This window comes from Lepidochelys olivacea (assembly GCF_965140295.1).
Source record: "Lepidochelys olivacea isolate rLepOli2 genome assembly, chromosome: 2".
Lineage (NCBI taxonomy): Eukaryota > Metazoa > Chordata > Testudines > Cheloniidae > Lepidochelys > Lepidochelys olivacea.
In genome coordinates, this window is record NC_140412.1 from 235885932 (window position 1) to 235909930 (window position 23999).

At 43.9% G+C, this 23999-nt stretch overlaps 1 protein-coding gene across 4 annotated transcripts in view; it reads right to left on the reverse strand.

Annotated features, from left to right (window-relative positions):
• Positions 1–2860: 2860 nt before the first annotated feature.
• ARHGAP21 (Rho GTPase activating protein 21) overlaps positions 2861–23999 on the reverse strand; it is a 195561-nt gene continuing 174422 nt past the window's right edge. For all 4 annotated transcript variants that reach the window (XM_084621857.1, XM_084621856.1, XM_084621858.1 and 1 more), the window contains 10 exons: positions 15921–16063; positions 15645–15800; positions 15464–15542; positions 14615–14688; positions 14439–14528; positions 11625–11750; positions 11388–11429; positions 10951–11056; positions 8987–9018; positions 2861–5385 (listed from right to left, as the gene is read on the reverse strand). In XM_084621857.1, the coding sequence (XP_084477983.1) occupies positions 3667–5385; positions 8987–9018; positions 10951–11056; positions 11388–11429; positions 11625–11750; positions 14439–14528; positions 14615–14688; positions 15464–15542; positions 15645–15800; positions 15921–16063 (2567 nt within the window). In that variant the 3' untranslated portion in view covers positions 2861–3666. The remainder of the gene's footprint in view (positions 5386–8986; positions 9019–10950; positions 11057–11387; positions 11430–11624; positions 11751–14438; positions 14529–14614; positions 14689–15463; positions 15543–15644; positions 15801–15920; positions 16064–23999) is intronic.

A 23999-nucleotide genomic window follows, 5' to 3' on the forward strand; every position in this document is an offset into this window, starting at 1 on the left:
AAAAGCAGGCACGCTCTTGCCTGATCAACTCTTCTTTGGGGGAAAAATAATGGAAAATCCCAGCTGTTTTTAGATATTCCTCCCAGACGGCCATTCAAGAACCAAAACGCCGGACATATCTGGGCAAATATGGACGTATGGTAACCCTACTGCAGCCAGGTTGCCCTTAAAAAGATTGTGGCACATGGCGGTTGGGGAACAGGTGGTGAAACCCTATGAGGCTGAAGGGAGCCAGAGACACATGGCGCTCAGGAGCCTGAATGAGAGAGATGATTATACATAGGGGCAGAGTTGCTGGGGGCAGCAACATTGAAGGAACAACACAAACAGGATGGGGGGTGTAGGAAAGAGGGCCTTTCACAGCAGCATGTGGTGCAGGAGGCTACCATCTCACAGGGAAATGGGTGGGGTTAGGGGTAGGATGTGACAAAGCAATCTGGCATGCAGGAGAATATGGACAACAGAGGAAGGGTATTGAGGAGGAAAGTGAATATAAAAGCATGGGGGAGAGCTTGGATAGAAATTCTGAATGAAGGAGGAGACGGCCCCTGTTTTCCTAAGGGTTTAAGGGAAACAGCCCCCCGCCCCCACCCAACAGGCATTTTTGCACAGTGGATTTTGAACCTGAAATGCACTCTCATTTTGGCCTTGGGCAGCTTCCCCCCTACGATAAAAAAATCAAAGCAAAGTTAAGTGTGAGGTAGGGATCCTGCAAGATAAAATAATAACCCTGAGATTTTAATATAGGCCCATAATGCTTGAACATTACTCTATATTGGGCAAAGGGAACAGAGGGGCTGTCACTATGCTACAGACGGAGGTTCCATCTCCAGCTGGACCCACAAGGGTGCCCCTCTCTCACTCTACCTTCCAAATGACCAAGACACAGAGGAATCGCATCATCTAAGGGCAACTGCAGTTCCACAGGATGGTCAGCAACAAGGGAGTCCTATTGGTGGCCCTTGCCGTCTTCCCTGCCTCAGGGTGAGAGAGAAAAGCAGAAAGGTGGTTGAAGCTTGGTTCCATTTTCGTAGTGCTCATTGTAAATGTCACAGAAGGTCCTGCTCAAAATCAACATTCAAGAGTAGTTTAATTTAAAAAGTTGGAAGGAAAGGTGTGCGGTTGCTCTCAAACCAAACTGTATCCCCCCCACTACCCCATTTAAAGGGGAACATCGCTTTGGAGATGTCAAAATTACAGGCCCTAAAATGCATTATTCATCTTTTCACACCTATCCCAGGAACGTCCATTTTTTCTTTATTTCCCATTGAGAGAGCAGTCCTCTTTCCATTTGATCACTGCTGAATCAATTCAAGTATCTATTTAGGAAGTATAAATTGTGGAGGGTCTCCCATGTTCCACAGGTATTAGAACGCACTTTGCTTGTTAGAGAATCTGCTTCACCCGTGAAAAGATGTCTAAAGGGCACTTGCACTCCATTCATATTTTCAGGTACTTTTATTATGTGAATATCAGAGCAACATAGTATCCATGGTGTTGAAGTCCCTTGCTGAAATGCACTTTAAAAAGGAGACTTTTGGTCCTGACTGAAGAGTGAAATTAAACTGCCAACAAACTACTGACTTTGAGAAGCTAGCAAAGATTGATTTTTCCTTATATTTCAAATGGAGATGCTACTTATGCACCAGCATCACAGTATATCTGGAAAAGGTGTAGTTAAAAGTTGTTAGAGGGACAATAAGAACAGAAATACTTTTTATTTCAATTGCTCCTGGGCACAGACATATACACAAAACTTCAGTAAAGAGAATTTTCATGGAACATTATCAAACAAGGTACTGTTCCTTGTGAAGAAACAATTATAAACATTTATTTCCATTGTGAAAAGTAAGGTAGATCTAGATTAAAGTACAGAACTATTACAGCCATTTTGAACAAAATGAGAAAGGCTCTATATGGAAGCAAGACTGCCTACACATCGCACTTTGTTAGTACTGAGAACATGTGCATGAAAACAGAATTTTTGTTGCACAGAGTTTTTGTGCTCCTGCTGCTCATTCCCCGCTTATGAGTGACACAGGATTATTGTTACCCTCTTTAGAGCAATTAACTTTCATGTCACCAACAGAGGATTGTGACTTAGAGGGCAAATACCTAGCAGTGGACAAAGTAAGGAACAAATATGCTAGGCAATAAAAGAGGAGAAACCAAGTATAACATGTAGATAGAATTGTTTGCATCCGATGAAGTGAGCTGTAGCTCACGAAAGCTTATGCTCAAATAAATTGGTTAGTCTTTAAAGTGCCACACGTACTCCTTTTCTGTTTGTAAATAGAAATTTTTCTGAGTTTTCACAATCCATCAGCTGGTCTTTACAATGAATTATGAAAGAGCACTGATTTGGCTGGTGGTATGGAAAACACCAGAGATTAAGGGTTAAGATATTCAGCATTCTGTGATTCTGAAGGATTATTGATATTTTCATGTTTTCCTGAGTACCGCAGAAATGGCACATTGAAGAAAGACCACCTAACCAAATAAACTTCATTTGGTGTATGATATAGGGCCAGATTATAAATGGAGTTTAAAAATCAAAATTAAGGAATTTACACATCTGAACCTTTCTGTCACATGCTATACTTGCAGGACTGTTCCACAGACACAGAAGATTTGAAAACCTTAGAGTCCTTTACCTATGAATAACTCACACATTTGTAATAGTAGCTTCTTTACACTCTGCAACCCAAAACCTTTGAATTGCCTCTTTCCACACAGAGACAGTCATTCATTCCAGACAATAATTGCAGGTTTTCTGATATTGGGTGCAGTTGCGGATTGCAACTTGTAAGCAATCATTTTAGAACTATTCATTAGAATGAAATTCAGGCCATTCAAGGAGTCACAAAAACAATTTTATTTCCAGTGTTTAAGTAGATGCACACAGGCATGATACAAGTTTGAATTCATTAAGTCTTCATGCAGAATTATATTCTTCTCAATAAAAGAAACCAGTTCCATCCAGGATCCACTATCTACACGCCTATGTTACAACATTTATATCAAATCTGGTATCTGAAGAAAAGATACACATGTAATATGTACATTTAAGTTACTTATTTTACAGAAAGATTAAAAATTCAAGTCACATAAAACACAAAAACTGTATTAAAATTGGAATATAAAACTCAGAGATCCAACTGGAATGCCTAAAGAATGGAAGCTCTGTATCCACCTGTGTTAAAATCTGTAAAATGTAATGAAATTTGTTAACAATAAAATGTGTTCGTTCGTTCGTAGTATGTTTCTCTAATTTAACAATTAACAATATGGCACCCTAACAAACCAAATGAATTTATGATGAGGCACTTGTTCATGACTAACCCAAAAGAACAATTTTTCTGCATACTAATGCCAGACCAACTTTCAGTCATAAAACCATATACACACTACATAGCATGTTGCATCAGATGCTTTGTTCAACATTTGTATGCAGCCATCAAATATACTTTTTCTTAAAATAGATATATACTTTTAACTTTTTTTAAAATGTTCTTCTGGCTGTAGTAATGCATTGTGAAAGACTTTCCACAGTGCATATGGATGAAACCAGCCCAAATGAAGGCTGCATAAAGACAACAGTACAGGAAAATATATACAGAGTTAATGGGAAGTGTAACAGTAAGCTGTAGTGGACCTTTCCCCATTTCAAAGATACTGGTAAAATCGAGATCTAACCACCTGGGTCCCAGAGAGTTTATGAGGATGGGCATCAACTGCTGCACTGAAGCTGCTTTTGTTCATGCTCTGATAAGTTTCACCATTTACCTGGTCAGGAGGCTGGAGTGGTCCTGACAGAGGGGGTGTTCTATTGATCGAAGTCAAGCTGCTAGAAGAACTGCCTTCATCTGCCTGCATCTCTGCAGATAAAGGCAGATCTGCCTTTGATACATCTGTTAAGCTAGTGTTCTCAAGTTTGGGCTCTCCAGTTTCACCCGTATTAAGGTCAGTTGTGCTAGTGCGTAAACGTTCCCGTGCAAGCCACTCTGAAATTGAAAGGTCCTGGGCTGGACATTTTGGCTTCAACCGATTCACAGCTGAAAGCTCAGATTCTCTTTCTCTACTTTGACCCTGCTCTTGAGCTTTCCATGCGTTCAAAACACTTATTTCCGCAAAATCCCTCTGCCCTCCAAGTGTATGCCTTCGCCTGATATTTTTTCTCTTTGAGGTCTCTGCAGAGCTAGATTTTTGATTTCCTATACCAAACATATCATCTGCAGATGCTTTGAGACGCAGTTTTAATCTGTCTGTTATTTTAAGTCTCCACGTAGGTTCTTGTTTTTCAGTTTCACTTCTAGTTGATGTAGTTAAACTGCTTGTTGATCTTCCTTTTTTCATTATATCAAACATTCTGGTCATTGCAGGCGACTCCTTCTCACTCTTGGCATCCCCTGATCCTTCGCTATCTGTTTTGTGCCGGGCAGACTTTCTTCTAGATAGCGTATCACATTCAATAAGTTTATGAGAGCTAAACAGTCTGCGGCTGTCTAACTTTGGTGTTGAACTTCCCTCAGTACAACTTACTTCGCTTTCTTCGGAGTTCCTCCGATTTGTTTTTGGCACTTCTTGCATTTTCCCCCTGAATATCCTTTCAGCAGCAGAACTTGTAGCAAAGACGGGGAAATCACTTTCACTGTCCGTTTCCATAGGACGGCCTTCACTGATCAATTCACTTCTTTCATCATCAGCCTCATCCCCCTTGCTTTCTGTCACCGATTGCACTTCAGGGCTCAGCATATTAGACTCTAAGCCAGTTACATATGTAGTAGATGAAGTGGTTGAGTAATCTGAGGTGATAGAACTGACATCAGCAGCCAAAAATTCAATGCATTTAATTTCAGGGCTGGCTAATTTTTTGCCTGAAAATCTGTGCAGGGAAGCCTGGGATGAAGTGCTAAGCATAGTGCCAGAGTCAGACACTGTCTCTTCAACCTGGGATGAGGCTTGTGAAATAGGCATTTTAGGACTATCGTTCCCTACCGTTAACTGGTGGCTGAGATTCGGTGACTTTGTATATTTTTGTTGGTAAGGTGGTGAAGGCTCCTCTAAATGGATGCTCTCTTTCCTCAATGATTTCTTTTCGTCCTTTGCAACAATCATGTCTTTTTTAGTGCTGTTCTCTTTTTCTTTCAGAACCAACATCCTTTGTTTTCTTTCTGCCGTCTCTCTCTCACATTCCTCTTTTGTTACATCACCATGAGATTGTTCAGCAAGCTCCTTCTTAAAAAATACATTATCCAGCTCATCTTCTGAGCTGCTTGGTTGTGGTTTTTCTTTTGTTTTTTTCCGCTTGCGACTAGCTGCTGCAAAGATGGAGGACACAAGCAGTTCCCTGCTATACTGATCCTTTCCAGATCCCCAAGAACCCTGTTTTGAACAAAAATCAAGGAACACAGTTAGCAGTTAAAACATGTACCAGCATGCCATTGGTTTGAGATTTTATGTGGGTATTCTGGTCTCCAAAGCCATAGTGCTCACTCCTGTTTCTTCAGGGAATACTGCTCTGCTCTGTGTGTGTGGCCTGAACTGCCACACTAGGCACCCTACATCCTCCCTTTCCCTACTTTGCAGCAGGGTCCCTCTGTCTGCCACAGTCCAACTGCAATTATTAACTGGGTGCTATATTAAGTAGTTAAGGAGACTCCAGGGAGCCTAAAAAGACCCTCTTCAACATCAGAATCTAGTGTGATCTGTTTGACAGAGAACATTCTGCGCAGCTCGAACTTCAGTCCCTCCCTCTTCCCACTTTACACCCTTTCTTTGAATGATCTCATACAACTTCAGCTACCATCTCCAGCCTGAAGACTTACATATACCTTTCCACTCCTGACTTGTTTCCATCCATCCAATCCCAGATCTAGACACATCTTTCTGACATTGCCTCCTGGATGTATCATCATCAATTTAAGCTTAACATAGGGAAGATCAGTTTTGGCCATGAAGCATTCTCTGCTCTCCACGTTCTCAGTCACTAATAACACCACCACAAATCTCCCCGTTATTCAGCTGCGAGATGGTCATCTGACTCTTCCTTTCCCCTTGCTCTGTATTACCTAAGCCCTGCTCAAATTCTGCTGCTGCTTTCAAGGCACTCAAGAGATCCAGCTTTTCTTTCCTTCTCTCTAGCTAAAGCTCTTGCTTATGCCCTCATCTCCTGTTTAGATTCGTGTGACCTCTTCTCGGGCCTCCCTCACCAGTTACTCCCCTCTACGGGATAGTTAAGATAGTTTCCTTGCTTGTTCATCTGTCCATGGTACCCCTTCTAGGAATCCTTTCACTGGTTCCCCCTCCTCCTCTGCATCAAATTCAAGCCACTTGTGCTTGCGTTCAAGGTCCTGTATAGCTCTGCCTCTATATCTTTTTGTGTCGCCCTTCCATCTGACTCCAATCCCACTGACCTCAGCCCTCCATCTGTCTGCTTCTGCCACAAGAATCCCTAGGCTTTCTCCAAGATCACTCACTATGCACTGAACTCCCTCCCTGAACTTGTCCTCAAGGCCACTATCCTCTCCACATTCAAGTCCATCCCAAGGGCCCACTTTCAACGTGACTTCTACAAAACATTAATGGGCTGCTTATGGCAAGGTGGGTGGTGAGGTACTTCGGGACAATGTTTTGTTTGGTTGGTTTTCATCATCACTACAATTATAGGTGCTACCCAGAAGATTTTCCTTAAAATTTTTTACACCCTTTTTGGTTTTGTTTCTTAGTAAAAGGCAGACTGAAAGTTTTAGGTGGTACATGTTTGGTTTTTTAAGTGATTTTTCTGCTTAATTATCTTAAGCTTTGTCCACATTAGACAGTTGTTCCGCAGTTCTATCAGTATAAAGGTGCTTTATACTGGTATAGCAATTTCTGTACAAGAAGGGGAATAACTATACCAATATAAGTCACTTTTATTCCAGTCTCACTGGTATAAACTGGTATCCACACTATGATGTTTACTGGTATAACTATTTTGGCTTATAAAAGAAAATCACATCCCTAACCCAAAGTTATACCAGTAAAACTTTCAAATGTAGACCAGATCTTAGGGGAAAAAAAATGCCAAGTTCAGTCTTCTTTGGTTTTGCCGAAGAGCCACTGGTGGAGGTTTCTGAGAATTTTTACTATGAATAAATCAACTGAAGGGGTAATGTTTGATTATTTAATAAAGTCTTCCTTTGTTCCAAATGTTAACTGGTTGATGTAGATAACAAAAACCTGTCCGACTCACAATTCCTCTCCTTCTGAACTACCCAGCTCACACTCTTACAAACTCTGATTGTGTCTAGACTGGAAGACTCAGGAGTGGAGACGCAATACAATGCTAACATCACAATAGCAAATGTAAAAAATAGGCACAAATTTAAGTCTGCCTTTGTACATCACACAGCAGAAAGTAAAAAAAAGGGCAGGTGGTGGGAGATCCTAATTATTTGTCCTCCTTTTTAGGACACCTTAAGAATAAGAAAACATTTTCAATAATTGTCATCATTACCAGGTCACTTTTCTTATAAGTATCCTTTCCCCCACTCATATTCTCTATTTGTTCAATATTTATAGAACATAAATTCTTTGGGGCAAGGGCCAAGCCCCTCCTATGTGTGACCATGGTCTAGCACACTGTAGGCATTACCACAACATCATCAAAAAAATGACTACATAAATAAGGTAAGTCAGTTGCTTACATCAGTCAGGGAAGCTTTAAAATAGCAAGACTCTGAAGTTTGCAGGTTGGCATTTCCAGGGCTGAGCAGTCTGCTCCTAACAAGACCTTTAGGTGCCATTTATTTGCATTTAACTATCCATATTTCTAGTCTCTCTCCCCCGCAACATGCTATAAAAACTCCACAGCCCAGCTGTGCCACAACTGTTTTTATGCATATAAAAGCCAGGGCCAGCACTAAGGGGTAGCAAGCAGGGCAACTGTCTGGAGCCCTGTCCCACAGGGGGCACCGGGAAGCTAAATTGCTCAGGCTTCGGCTTCAGCCCCGGGTGATGGGGCTTGGGGCCCTGGGCTGCAGTCCTGTGCTGAGGGGCTTTGGCTTTCTGCCCTGGGCCCTAGCAAGTCTAATGCCAGCCATGCTTGGAGGACCCCCTGAAACCTGCCCACAGCCCCCCAGGGGGCCCCGGATCTCTCAGTAAGAACCACTGATATAGGATATGTCTACATTGCAGTTAGACATCCATGGCTGGTCCCTGCAAGCTGACTTGGGCTTGCAAAGCTCAGGCTAAGGGGCTGTTTAATGGCAGGGTAGATGTTCGGAATGCTCCCATCTCGCAGGGTCCTAATGGCTGGCTCCAGCCTGAACCAGGATGTCTACGCTGCAATTAAACAGCCCCACAGCCTGGGCGAGCTGCAGGTTTTATCTGCAATGTAGACATACCTATAAAAAGTCGGTGGCTCAGCCTGCAATTGGATCGAAGCTCCTGAGTCCCAGTCCTGTATCATACCCATAAGACCATCCCCTCCCTACCTCAAAAGTGCTTTCTAATGGGTTTTAGAAGAGAAATCTTTGGCTATACCAGTTGGCTTCTTATGGAGCTAGGATCCATGACCGTCAGCAGAAGCTGCCCTTGTATTCTACACATACTTTACAGACTGAAATAGAGACAGACATGCAAAAGTTGTTACACTAGTCTGAGTATCAACAACAGGCAAGCAATGGAGAGGAACATACTATATAACCTGAACATGATGTATAAATAAATAGTAGTTTATAGTATATAGACCCTAATTGTAACAAACATTGCTTCAGAGTTTGCAGCTTCCCTTCATGAGAGTCAATCTTTACAACTGAGTGACTTTTTCCACTTTCATGCTCCAAAATTAATTGGAGAAGGAATATTGAATATAACACCACGTGTTTAAAATAAAATCTTAAATAATGCCATATGTATCCATGTATAAACAACCAATGCAAAAAAATGCAAAGATCTAAAGTAGATTAGAAGTTTAGTCTTTATAATTTCACAAAAGATTTACCTTAGATTTTGCTGAGTCACTAGTAGCGGAGTCTGTGGAAAAAATCAGTTACAATATGGTCAGTTCTGTGCAAAATTTGTTTTTGCTACAGACAATGCTGGACTTATGGGGGGGGAAAAAAACAAGCACAGACCAAAATGTGAGAGCAAATAAAAACCAGAACAGAGTGGATAATCAGAGCTCACAAAGATGCAAGCTGCACCACAGAAAGCCACCGCCATGAAAGGATGCTGTGAATTGTAGGCAGAACCAGCTCAATGACAGGAATGGCAAAGGAGCCCTGTTCTTCTAAATAAAAAACAGAAATGCTAATGTTTATCCATGTTTTAAGTGTACAGCCCTGCAAAACTGCAGCTGAGAGACCTTTTCAGGATTGTCCTGGGTACTCTCCTGTGACTGATGTGATACACAATGCAAAACTGAACATCTTAATGTTGTTGGCTGCCCTAGCTGCAAATGGAGGTTCGTACGGTTGCATTCATTTTGTCAAACGGTTATTTGACATAAGGAGTAGCATTTTAACATTGTGCTGTGTTTTTTAAACCCCAATTTTACATCTGTATTCTCCTCTGAGTAACATATTGGTGAAATTTTACTTTTACCTAGCTAGAGTACAGCAGCTACCAGTTTTGTATTTCTCTATAACAAGCGTTATTATGAAATGAAAAATGAACACCATAATTTTATTGTCTAGCAAAAACGGAGGTTATACAGTTATAAAGGGGGTAGGAAAGGGCTAGCACAATGACCAAAACATGTTTTCTTTGACATTTTCCAACTTTTGTGGGACTTTTTCCCCAGAATTAAAGAGCTGAGCCCCATGCCACACCCCTTTTTGACACATGGCTAATGCTTTATGACTAGAAAAACTGGTGGACCATACCATGCTATTCCTCCTCAGGGTCTGCTTCAGAAATAACAAGAAACAGCAGAAAGACTTTTAAAAAGTAGCATTGATCTGTTTAAAATACTCTTAAAAGAAAATTTACAGCACAGATCAATTTTTTTTTTTTTTTTTTTGCATTTACAAGAAACGGGGGTTTCTGCAGACAAGGCAGCTACAATGTGGGCAACAGTCCTCCTTCTTCCTACAGTTCCAGCTGTCCATCAGTGACATCACAGAATCCACTAGTGACATCACCGTGTGATAGACTCCTCCCACTTCACCTGTTTCAACGTCAGTATAGAGTGACTGTTTCAGTAAGTGCTGAACAACCCTTGAAAAACTAAAAGAAATGCTAGAGACAAAGGGATACCTTTTTGTGGGAAACAACATGCTGGGTTAGTGCAACAGTACAGTAGGGGTAAAAGAGTCACCAAGAACAAGCCTACAATGCTAGTACTTAGCCAAACCGACAGGATGGCAATTGATAAACAGAAGGAAATAAGCTTTAATATAAAAATATTGCAGTATACTTATGAAAATGTCATCTGTTGACAAGCAAAGTAACAAGTTTTAACTGCATTCCTAACTTTGGGATGAAGATCTATTTAGAACCGTGTAGAAGGTAAAACTTTCTGCCATCACAGCAACCACTTATACAGCAGCACATATCTATTTGACCCTGTGATGATTATTCCATGGAGAATTGTGAATAAATAAAACAGTGCCTGCATGCTTGTTGGCCCTCAGTCTTTCAATGATTACACTTATAGATTGGAAAGCTTTGCTGACCAACAGATCATACAACTCTGTGTAAGCTCAAAAGCTGGTCTCTCTCACCAACAGAGGTTGGTCCAATAAAAGATATTACCTCACCCACCTTGCCCTTGTAATATCCTGGAACCAACACAGCGACAACCCCACTGCATACAAACACCACTATAGACACTTAAAAATACTCATGATTGTTTAGAAGAAGAAGAAAAACCAAATTATTAGTAAAAGAATATAGAAAATTACAGTGAATTAATAGAGTAGGTTATTCTAGCCTACGGACTAACACTGTCCAGGCAAGAGTTACCTGATACGTCTCCAGGAGATACTCCCGTCCTTCCAATGTTGGTGAGTAAATGATCTATGTTTGGCACTGGCTGAGATTCTACAGTGTTTTCCTCCTGAACTGTTGTCTACAGTTAATAAACAAAGATCTCTTCATCATCGTTTCACAATTAGTTCATTATGATTCAACAGCATTTAGAAAACAGCACTATTTCACCTGAGGACACAGTTTCCTCATGAGCTCTAATTTTTCCATATTTCTTTATTGCTTTTAACAAAAACACTCGGAACTTCTTATTAGTTCTTTCATTACTGCAGAGACTGGAGAGCTAGAAAGGTGTTTCTGAAGAGCAAAGCATACAATGGTGCAGCAAGAAATATTATGCATTCTAAGGATATCTGGACTGTGTTCTAAACTAAAATGAATTAGAACACAAATATTTAAGGAACAATACTTACAAGAGGCTCTTCGGCACCATCTTCTGTGAAAAACCAGTCATGCTACAATTTAAAATAAAAAAAGTGAAAACCCCGCAGGAAGTGAAACAATCAAATGTGGACAGCACTAAAAAGGACAGTTTTGAGAAAACAACTCCAGGGACAAAACTCAGAGCCAAACTTGTGCAATATGTGAAAGCAAAGATCTGTCCATGTAAAAAAAAATTTTTTTTTAAATAATGAAATGAATTCACTTACTTTTTGGATAAGCGTTTCTACAATTTTGTACTGGTCTGGCATGTGAGTAACCATGTGTGTCATGTTGTCTTCAGATGTCCTCACGAGGGTTGGACCAAACACTATAGCCAGGTTTCTTGGTTCCATCTAATAAGTAATGGAAGTAGATCTGCATTACAGATTTATAATAGGGATATACAATAAATACCCATTACAATAAAATACATTAAGCACCACTGAGGCTTCCTAATTAACTTACTCTTAATTTGTGCAATGCATAACAACCAGTCTATAACTATTACTGCTGTTGTTTTTGAAGCCAGTTAAACTAATGACATTCAAAAGATTTTCAGTAGTGCTCATATCATCATCCTCGGAAGTCTGATACATCACTTTTTCACATTAAACCTTTTATAAATGTACATTTCAGATAAAAAGGCCAAGATGCCTCTATACAAAACCTGGTCGAGTTCTGTACAGTGGAACATAAAGTCCTTTATTGCCATTCAGAACCCAAACTGTTGTATATAACCAGGGAAAAGCTAAATTAAAAAGGACTCTCTCATATCTTCCACCTGCGTTACTGATTTTCCATAAAAACTAGATTATGTAAAAATACTAACTCTGTAAACACACAGTGCCTTCTAATTAAGATATTTAAGCATCTTCTAGACACCCTGGAGTACTGGGAAACTTCCAAACTATAACTTTTATTCGACCAGGGAAGAATTTCAGCTACTAATCAAACACTTCTCTCAAAAGGTATGGAAATCTCCACTGTCCATGCACACCCTAGCCTGTGATGCACAGAACCCATTCCACTCCCATTCACCCCTGGAGAAGGCAGCAAACATTTTGGACCTTATGTGGGTCTATCATACTTAAGCACCCAAATGTATCAGATAATCTCCTCAGCACACAAACCACTGATTCTATAGATCATCTGCTTTTTAAACTGCACTTTATGACAAAAACCATAAGCAAGTGTGCAGGTCACTGCAGACTACATGGCTCTGGGAAGAAGGATAAAGAAGTCCGAGGCACAAGTCACATTCTTGTCCATCAGCACTGGTGTGTCCAGTTTTGGGCCCCCCACTACAGAAAGGATGTGGACAAATGGGAGAGAGTCCAGCGGAGGGCAACGAAAATGGTTAGGGGGCCGGGGCACATGACTTATGAGGAGAGGCTGAGGGAACTGGGCTTATTTAGTCTGCAGAAAAGAAGAGTGGGGGGGGGGGATTTGATAGCAGCCTTCAACTAACTGAAGGGGGGTTCCAAAGAGGATGGAGCTAGGCTGTTCTCAGTGTTGGCAGATGACAGAACGAGGACCAATGATTTCAAGTTGCAGTGGGGGAGGTCTAGGTTGGAAATTCGGAAAAAACTATTTCACTAGGAGGGTGGTGAAGCACTGGGATGGGTTACCTAGAGAGGTGGTGGAATCTCCATCCTCAGAGGTTTTTAAGACCCAGCTTGACAAAGCCCTGGCTGGGACTATTTAGTTGGGGTTGGTCCTGCTTTGAGCAGGGGGGGTTGGACTAGATCTCCTGAGGTCTCTTCCAACCCTAATCTTCTATGATTCTAAGTAGAAGCACAGCACTTCTACTATGCTTTATTATATATTGTGGCTTACAGTTTATCTTCTCATGCTCATGACATGGAATAAACTCATAATAAATGGGAGGTAACGTGGTCCACAAGAATGAGAACAAGACTGCAAGTCAGGATGTCTTGAGTCCTAATCCTAGGTTTGACTCAGTGTGTTGCCTTGGGCAAGTCAGATCACTGCTCTGTAAAACTGGGATACCACCACACTACTTCTCTATGCTATGAGGATTGATTAGCTGAAATTTTTTTTATAAAGTCTAATTATCTCTAATTATTATCAGACAACACCCTGAACAGTGCTCTAGGCATTGTACAGAAATTTATATTACAGTTTGTGCTATCATCATTTCTTACAGGTTTGCTTTTATTTACCCACAAAATCTGATAATTATTTGTAACAAACAATCATACATAATTAGGCAGAGGGTAAAATTTTCAAAATCATTTCAGTGATTTAGGAGATTAACTCCAATTTTCAAGTGACGTAGGTGCTTGGGAGCCTAAGTCTCACTGAAAGTTAACTAGACTTAGGCACTTTGCACCAAAATGACATTTGACTATAGAACTTAGGCAATTTTTAAGTTTTACCCAGAGTCTTTTATTCTGAAGGATCCTAAAGCGCTATACAAAGTATTGGCCCAATCTTGAGAACTGCAGAACATTGAAATCAAGTACAGCATAACATACTATACAGCAGTGGGAGAACGAGACATTTTTTAAATGAAATAATGGCAGACCCCTATTTTTGTGAGATCTTTAATGTTAATTATCCGACAGTAAACAGACTGTGCAGACTTCTCAGGTCTACACAGAAAACGTGTACCCTTTTAACGGAAATTGGTTTCGAACTGTTCAGTTCAACTAGTTGAAATCTTGCATGGGCACACATAAATCAGTTTACAACTGGCTTATGTTGAAGTTACAGAATTAAACAATATGTATATAAAGCCAATTGTAAACCAACTTAATTGTGCCCACACAGGTGGTTTGTACCCAGTTTTAAGTAAATAAAAACGAATTTTAGTTACATCAGTACACACTTTGTAGACAGACAAGTCTCATCCAAAAGCTCCTCAACACAACAAAAGGCCTTATGTTGACTTTACCGACCTTAACCAATAAAATGCTGGGTAGACACAGATGGGTTTATCACCTGAAATAATCCTACACAACGAAATTTGTTTAAATAAGTAAAATGGAGCAAAAAGTCTTGTATATTTGGTTTGATACCTTGTTCTTTTCTGAATTCTCTGCTACTGTCTTCAGATGTGCAGAAAGAAACTTGAGTGTTTCATAATGATGTTCAGGTAAATCATGAATCTGAAACAAAAAAATCTTAGTATGGAGTTTAAAGTATTTTAGTGCTAAATTGTACTGCATTTAAAATGTATTCATCATCAGCATACCAGCCTCTTAAGTGTTTTCAGCCGCTCAATAGGATCTTCTTTTCTATTGGCATCTATGAAATCTGCATATTTGTCTGACAAAAGAAAAAAAATCTGTTTTACTGCATGTGAGAGAGAAGTTTTATAGAAAACATAAGTGAACCTGTTTCAACTTTTACATATGTCAAGCAGCTGTAACTGAAAAATAGCTCAAAGAATTTATGTCAAATTAAATTGATAAATTCTAATAATTTGATTGGGAATCTCACTGGATTGCGGTTATAAAAATTAACCTACTACTAATTTAAACAGAATTTTTTAAAACCCCCACTATTTATATTCAACCTATAAAGTTTAAACCTATAAAGAATAAAAATATGCTCCATCTGCAGTTAAAGTCAACAAATTCCATGCCCACAGCTGTGCTACCAAGTTGAATAGTGGTTACACACATATCCAGACATGCACAGTTACATTATTTCAAACTACTTCAGAAGCATGAGGAAATCAGGGACGCGAGGAGGAAGGAAAATGGGTTAGGTTAGTTTGGAAGAGGTCTAAAATTATAGGATACTAACTATATACTAACCTACTACATACAATGCAATGTAGACATGAACAAAGTATGTTCCTGTTTTGGGACCATTTACAGTGATTCCTGGGCAGTTAGAGAAAAATTTACTGTCAGCTCACACATGTAAGCCATTTTAATCATAATCATTAGCCTTTTTAATAAAGAAATGTGGAAGTTTATTACTTCATTAGGTTGTTTTCACTTAATATTTTCTCTCAATCATTTGAAGGCCCAAATGAGGATTAATATTTGACGAAAAAATTCCTAACACAAGCTCAAAAGGGAAGACAACTCACCATTAGTAAAAAGTGGTTCTGGGAGCTTTCTGAAGAAGGATTTCAGTAAACTGCTTATCACATTCAAGTCTCGCCATTTCTGTGTATTCAAAAGAGAGACAAAGACTCTGTATTGCTATAATCATAATAAACTTTCTAGAAGAGATTATTGTAAATGGAAATATAGCAAACACCAACTTACATCATCATGAACATCGATGTCAGTCATTCCTTTATTGAGTTCCTCTTGCATACTTGAGATAGCAGCATTGTTTCCAGGGACTCTGTATATACCTGTGTATTCAAGGCCTCGTTCTTCAACCAGTTTGCAGCATATGTCGACTATTAGTGGAATATACTGGGGGGGGGGGGGGGGGCAGGAGAAGATTGTTGGTTTTGTTTCAAAATGTCTCGCACACAAGTAAGAACATACACGTATTTTCAAACTGAAGTGAAAAGAAAAATTGTACTTTCATACTTTATTGGTGTGAGCTGGGGGACAGTCATCAAGCTTAACGCCAAAGGTTCCTAAAGCAGATGGCTTCTTCTCAAATGTCTTTCTCATGATGTTTGGAATGCCTTTTCGCCATGTTCCCTTGTCTTTTGGTGGGCTTGTCTCGTCTTTTTTAAAGCAAGTGGGGAGAAAATGGAAATGTTAAAGTCATACAGTCAAAACCAATTCTGATTAAAGGCAACAAAAATCACAAGCACAAAATTATTGTGTCTTTGAAAGCATGGACATTTAACAACTGTTGTATTTCCTACTCTCCCTCTCACCCTCTTCCCTCTAGCAGTCCCATTGGTTTCCATTACTGAAAGCAGCTTCCCATTCAGCTTGCGCATTACCACTGTGAATAGTGATTTTAGATTCTGAAGCTACTACTCTTTGCAGCATGCACCATTTCAGGAAAAAGGCAGCAGAAGGGAGTAGTATACCGCTCAATAGGATTCACCACCATGTATTCTAGGGCACCTCAAAATAGAGCAATGAGTAAGATCTTATTTGATTCTCTGACATGTCCACAGGCTTTGTTAGAAACAATCTCTGTCTTCATTAAAAGGGCACTCACTATCGTCAATTTTTATTTTCCCACCACCTGTCAAACCAAAAAGGCCAACCACTTAGTCTTTCATGATTTGCTGCATTTTCACCACTTTCATTGTCCGAACTCCCTGCAGACACACTCAGTAAATATGCAGAGTTTCTCAGACAAAACCTGGCCTCCACTGAAAGGGTGTGACTGGATTTTGCTAGCCTCCATTAGGCTATATAAAAACCACACACTTCTGTCTCTTCACGTGACTTGAAAAAAAAACCTAACAGTTACCTACCTTTTCGTAACTCTTGTTCTTCGAGATGTGTTGCTCATGTCCCTTCCATTCTAGGTGTGCGTGAGCCCACATGCACGGTCACCAGAGATTTTTGCCTTTAAGCGGTATCTGTAGGGTTGGCTGTGGAACCCCCTTGAGTGCCGCACTTATGCGTCGGTATATCAGGCGCCACTGGCCCTATGCCCTCTCAGTTCCTTCTTGCCAGCAACTCTGACAGAAAGGCAGGAGGTTGGGTAATGGAATGGACATGATGCACCTCTTGAAGAACAATAGTTACAAAAAGGAAGGTAACAGTTTTCTTCTTTGAGTGCTTGTTCATGTTGATTCCATTCTAAGTGATTCACAAGCAGTGTCCAGGGAGGTGAGGTCGGAGTTCACAGTCGTGCAGCTTGCAGCACTGCTCTGTCAAAGCCACCATCGTCTCGAGCTTGCTGGGTAAGTGCCTAATGAGATGTGAATGTGTGGACAGACAACCAGGTAGTGGCCCTATAGATCTCTTGGACTGGAACCTGTGCCCTAGTCAAGTGTGCTGTCACAATTGCCGGCGGAGGCATGTTTGCCAGCTCATTGCATTAGAAGATGAAGGCAGTAATACAGAACAAAATCCTCTGAACAGAGACACTGGGCAACCCTTTCTTTTATCTGCCACAGCAATGAACAACTGCACTGACTTACAGAACAGCTTTGTCCTATCTATGTAGAAAGCCAGCGCCCGCCTGACGTCCGGGGCATGCAGCCTGCATTCCTCCTCTGAAGCATGAGGCTTTGGAAAGACGACAATAAGTATATGTCCCGGCCAGTTTGTAACTGGGAAACTACCTTGGGCAGAAACGCCAGGTGCGGACACAGCTGGACCTTATCCTTGTAGAATATCTTATAGGGCGGTTCTGAAATAAACACCCTGATCTCAGACATGCTGTGGGACGACGTTATCGCAACTAAGAACGAAACCTTCCAGGGGAGAGCAGGAAGCCAGAGGCTTGAAGGGAGGCCCCAGGAGCCTCAATAGCACGAGATTCAGGTCCCAGGGAGGGGCGGGATCCCAGATGTGTGGGTAGAGATGCTCCAGACCTTTCAAAAACCGGGCCATCACATCACGAGCAATGACTGACCTGCCTTGGAACGAAGGGTGGAAAGCCGAAATAGTGGCCAGGTGGATCCTGATCGATAACAGGGACAAATCTTGGAGTTTGAGGTGCAGAAGGTAATCCAGAATCTCCTGCAGCAAGGCCTGATTGGCCCAGATACGCTGCTCCGAGGACCAGCACGTGAGCATTTTTCACTTGGCCAGGTAAGTCACTCTGGTGGAGGGTTTCCTACTACCCCGCAAGACCTGCTGAACCTAGGCTGAACATTCCTGTTCGTCCGCATTTAGCCATGCAGTAGCCATGCTGTCAAGTGTAGCGCCACCAGGTTTGGATACAGAAGGCTGCAGTGGTTCTGGGACAGCAGATCCAGCCAGAGGGGTAGCTATCGAAAGGTCCAGCAGCATGCCACACCAGTGCTGGCGAGGCAACATGGGGGCTATTAGGATAACCTTCGCCCTGTTCTGTTTGATCTTCAGGAGGACTCTGTAAATCAACAGCACTGCCGGGAAGGTGTGCATCAGAGCCCCCTACCACGAGATGAGAAATGCGTCTGACAGGGAGCTCCTGTCCATCCCCTGGATCGAACAGAACACATGGCACTTCCTGTTCTGCCTGGACGTGAAGAGGTCCACCTGAGGAGTCCCCCACCTCTGGAAGATTGTGCTGACTACCTCTGGATGGAGCGACCACTCGTGATGAGACGAGAAGGTCCTGCTGAGGTGATCTGCTAATACGTTCCTGGTCCCGGGCAGATGCGCGGCTACCAGATCAATGGCATGCAGCACACAAGTCCCACAGGCAGAGAGCTTCTTGGCAAAGGGCCAAAGACCTGGCTCCGCCCTGCCTGTTGATGTAATACACTGTCCGAAAGGGGGGGCAAGAAAGCCTGGCAGGCCAGGTGAACTGCTCTGACTTCCCTGACCTTGATGTGGAGGGTCAGATCGTCCTGTAACCAGCAGCGCTGCATACTGAACTCGCCCAGGTGGGCTCCCCAGTCCAGGTCCGAAGCATCGGAGACCAGAATCAGCAACTGGGATGGGGCCAAGAAGGGAACTCCCTCCAACATCGACCTGGGGTCCAACCACCAATTCAGCGACGACCAGATACGATCTGGCACCCCAAATACCCAGTCTAGGTCGTGTCTGTTGGGAATGTAGACAGATGCCAGACATGTTTGCAGAGGCCAGAGATGGAGCCAGGCGTGACTGACCACATATGTGCATGCGGCCATGTGGTCCAACCACCACAGGCAGCTGCGAGCCGTGGTGATCAGGTGATTTTTCACATGGGAGATCAGGTCTGACATAGCCTGAAAATGTACCCCCGGAAGGAAGGCTCTGGCCCGCATGGAGTTGAAAATCATTCCAATGAACTCCGTGGCACAGGCCTTAAGGTAGATTTTTTGTTGTTTAACAACAGGCTCAGGTTGTGGCACGTGGAGCGCACCAGAACGAGGCTCCTCTGCACTTGTTCCAGAGATCTGCCCTGGATGAGCAAATCGAGATACGGGAAGACCTGGACCCGTCAGCATCACAAGTAAGCAGCCACTGATGCCATACATTTTTGTTATCACCCTCTAGCCAGATGAGAGGCCAAAGGGCAGCGCTGTAAACTGGAAATGGCGTCCGCCCACCATGAAACAGAGGAAGCGTCTGTGACTGAAATATGGAAATAAGCGTCCTTCAAATCGAGGGTGCCGTACCAGTCTCCTGGATCTGAGGAGGGGAGGATGGAGGGTGGGGAGACTATGAGAAAAAGACAGTTATCTCAAACACCACCACTTATGGAAAAAGTGTGTTGCTCATGTCCATTCCATATTAGATGTGTGTGCTCGCCACATGCACTGGTGCCAGAAGTTTTTCCCTCAGCAGTATCCGTAGGGGACTGGCTCCGGCACCCCCTGGAGTGGCGCCCGCATGGAGCGGTATAAGTGGCACAGCTGGCTCCCCACACACTCAGTTCCTTCTTACTGGAAACTCTGACAGGGGGGAAAGAGGGCGGGTCATGGAATGGACATGAGCAACACACCTCGAAGAACACCAGTTATGGAAAAAGTAACTGTCTTTTCTTCGAGTGCTTGCTCACATCCATTCCATATTAGGTGACGCCCAAGCAGTACCCCTGGAGGGTAGAAGTTCACGGTCACGTAGATTGCAACACAGCTTTGCCGAACCCAGTGTCGTGCCTGGCCTGCTAAGTGATGGCATTATGAGCACTAAACGTGTGGACAAAGAACCACATTGTGGCTCTACAGATGTCCTGGATAGGGATGTGCACCAGGAAGGCTGCTGAAGATGCCTGAGCTGTCATCGAGTAGGCTCTGACAACTGGCAGTGGCTGAACCTCCGCCAAGTCGTAACAGGTCCTTATGCATGAGATGATCCAATTGGAAATCCTCTGTGAGGACACCAGATGACCCTTCATCCCATCCGCTGTAGTGATGAAGAGTTGAGCCGATTTACGGAAAGGCTTTGAACGCTCTAAGTAAAAAGCCAAGGCCCTCCCGATGTCCAGGGCGTGAAGACGCCCGTCTTCACTGGTGTTGTCCAGTTTGGGACAGAACACCGGGAGGAAGATGTCCTGGTTCATATGGAAAGTGGAGACCACCTTTGGCAGGAAGGCCGGGTGGGGACTCAACTGAACCTTATCTTTATAGAAGACCATGTACGGCGGTTCTGAGGTCAAGGCTTTAATTTCCGAGACCCGTCTCGCCGACATCACCACCATCAGGAATGAGAACTTTCATGACAGATGGGAAAGGCAGCAGGAACCCAGTGGTTCAAAGGGCAGGCCAGTGAGCCTACAGATGACCGAGCTAAGATCCCACTGCAGGACGGGAGCCCACACCTGTGGGAAGAGTTTCTCCAACCCTCTCAAGAATCTGACCGTCGTGTCATGGGAGAACACAATCTGTCCTTGGATCGGCGGGTGAAAAGTGGAGATGGCCGCAAGATGCACTCTAATGGAAGCGTGCACCAGGCCCTGGTTCCTCAAACAGAGCAGGTAGTCCAGGAAAAGCCTGTATGAAGGAAAGCAAGGGAGAGATACCCCATTCGGACACCCAGGGGGAAAACTTCAGCCAGGTAAGTCAGTGTAGTTGAGGGCTTTCTACTTTCCAGGAGGACCTGTTGGACTCCTTCCGAACAGGTCCACTCCTCGGGGTTCAGCCACACAGCATCCATGCCAAGAGGTGGAGGGACCTGAGGTTGGGGTGTAAGAGCTGACCGCTGAGCCTGCCTCTCCAGTCCTTAGGCAGGACTGCTTCGGGCAGGCGAATGCTGGCAGGACATCCCTCTCGATGGGGATTGGTACCGCTGAGGTGGAGACATATGCACAGGTCCCAACACTGGTTTTCCCTGAGACCGAGGTACTGCGGGAGCATCAGGATCTCTTGAGCTGCTTGAAGAGCTTCAGGTGTCAACGGCATCTGAAGTTGGCTAGGGTCTGCACCGCTATCTGGGGTCACAGGCCATTTGAAGAGATCCCTTGTTGCCACCGTACCCTCCTCCACCAAGGTGCATAATTCTGGGGCCTAATCTTGGGGGAGGGACTCTGAACTTTCAGAGGGAGTCCCATAAGTTAAAATTGTAACTGCCCAAGAGAGCCTTGTGGTTCGCCACCTGGAATTGCATGCTGGCTGTCGAATAAATTTACCTCCTGAAAAGGTCCAGTCTTTTGGCCTCTATTCTTGGGGTTGACCTGGTGTGCCCCTGCTTGTCCCATCATTGGCCACAGAAATGATCAGTGAGCCTGGAGGTGGATGGGTATAAAAAGGTACTCAAACCCTTTGGCCAGGACAAAGCACTTTTTTCCCGCTGTTTTGGAGGTGGGAGGGATGAACGACAGGGTTTGCCAGAGGGCCTTGGCAATTTTGAGGACCCTGTCATGCACTGGTAGTGTGGCAGTGATAGAGACTGAGGACGTTGAACAAGGTGTCCACCTGCTTGGCCATCTCCTCCACCTCTAGGCCCAAGTTCTCGGCCACTCATCGAAGCAGGGCCATAAGTGCAGGTCTTCTTTAAAATTGTCCAGCAGGCTGGCCCTCGAGGATCCTGTGACTGCCTCATCTGTGGATGAGGACAACGACTGAAACACCGGGGGGCATCATCCCCCATGGGGGAAGCGCGTTTTGGGGTGGACACTGGCTACTCTAACTCGACCTCTGAGCCTGGTGCTGCCGGTGCCGTCAACACTGCTCTGAGGTGGTGGCCGATGAGTGGCGTGAAGGGTGTATTGCCATCACAGGTATGCCCCAGGAACTCCAATAGGGCCACTGTGCTGGCCACTGGCCGTGCTGCCAAGGTGGCGGTGTAGAAGTCAATGCAGCCTCTGGTGCCCAATTGTGCCGGTGAGGCCTTGGTGAGGAGCTAATCTACCCTTCCATGCCGGAGGAAGCCCTTTCTGGTGACCACGGTGGAGCCGTTGATGCCTGCATTTGTCAGCTGACCATCGTCGCTGGAGACCGGTGCTGGGGCCCCGGGGACCGGTACCATGACGGAGATCGTTCCCATAGAGCAGGTGATGGGGACCCGTACCAAGACGACAACCGGCGGGAGGGTGAATGGTGCCGGTAACATGGAGGCTGGCGCCTCTCCCTAGGTGATCCGCATTGCACTAGATCACTCAATGCCTGTGATCTAGTGCAAGCCCCGAAGATCTGAGCTGCAAAGCCAGAGATCTGCGGCGCAAAGTCGGAGAGCGCTGCCTTGGCTCAGGACATCAGCAGCGTTCAACTGCCTCTGGGGGGTCTTGGCAGCTGGCTTGCCCTCGTAGGGGGCACACGTGGTACCAGCAGCTCTTGTAAAGGCCTCTGTTCTCTAGGTGCCAGGAGAGCTTGGGAAGGCATCAATCTTGCCACAAGACTGGTTCCCCTACTGCTTCTGGGATTCAGCGGTAGATCCTTTGGGGGGACTAAGGGCACCGACTAGGGAGGCATGTCCATGTGGCTCCGATGTGGATGGGTGGCCCGAACTGAGTCCTTTGCCCAATACCCCATAGCCTTTCTTGCCTGGTGCCAGGGAACCATGTTTCTTGGTCTGCTTTCTGGGGACTGGTGAAGGAGAATGCTGCCAGGCAGAGCCCGGTGCTGGGGGTATGCTATGCACTGAGACCAACGTACTAGGAGTAGAGTCCAGCCGGGATGGCTCAGAAGCCAGGTGGAGAGCAGCCTCCATGAGGAGGGCCCTCAAACGGATGTTGCACTCTTTCTGGGTTGAAAGTTTTTACACATGACACTTGTCTTTCACATGTGATTCCCCCAAGGCCTTGAGGCAACTGCAGTGGGGGGGTCACTAACAGGGATAGGCCCGTTGCAGTCCAAGCTGGGTTTAAACACCTGAGACAGGGGCATTCCCTGCCTGGGGCGAAGTCCCCATTGGGACTCTAACTTCTAACTACACTTGACAAGTGCTTAACACTAACTACTATAAACAAACAATTTACAAGGCCCTAAGGCTCAAAGTCAGGAGAGACGAAACCGCTAGCCCTTGCTGTGTAAGGAAAAGGCGCTCTGGCTAACCACCATAGGCGGTAAGAAGGAACTGAGAGCACGTAGGGCTGGCAGCGCCTGATATACCAACGCATGAGTGTGGAACTCAAGGGGGCATCACAGCCAACCCTATGGATACCACTAAGGCAAAAATATCCAATGACTCTGCATGTGGGAATACGCACACCTAGAATGGAATCGTCATGAGCAAGCACTCGAAGAACCACCACTTTTCTAGTCTTAGGGCTAGAAACAGCTGAAGAGGTGTGGCTTGCACTATGTGACTTAATTATGCTAATGGCAAAGTTTTCAAAAGCGTCCAAGTCTCATTTTGAGAAATGACTTAGGAGCCCAAGTCTCACTGAAAATCAATGGAACTCAGGCTTCTAAGTGCTTAAGTCACTTTTGAAAATGGGACTTGGATGCTTTTGAAAAATTTTACCCTTAGACAGATGCAGTATCAATTGCTAAAACTCAGTCATATGCACAGTGTTTGGTTCCCCTCAAAGATACAGGTAAGTGAGGCTGTACTAGCTCTATAATTCTCCTGATGTAATCCTGTCCTCTTATTCAGAGGTTTCTGGAGAAATAATGCTGTTTAAGATCCTGAAGGTTACTCATCACTATCTCTCCAGAAAAATGCGACTGC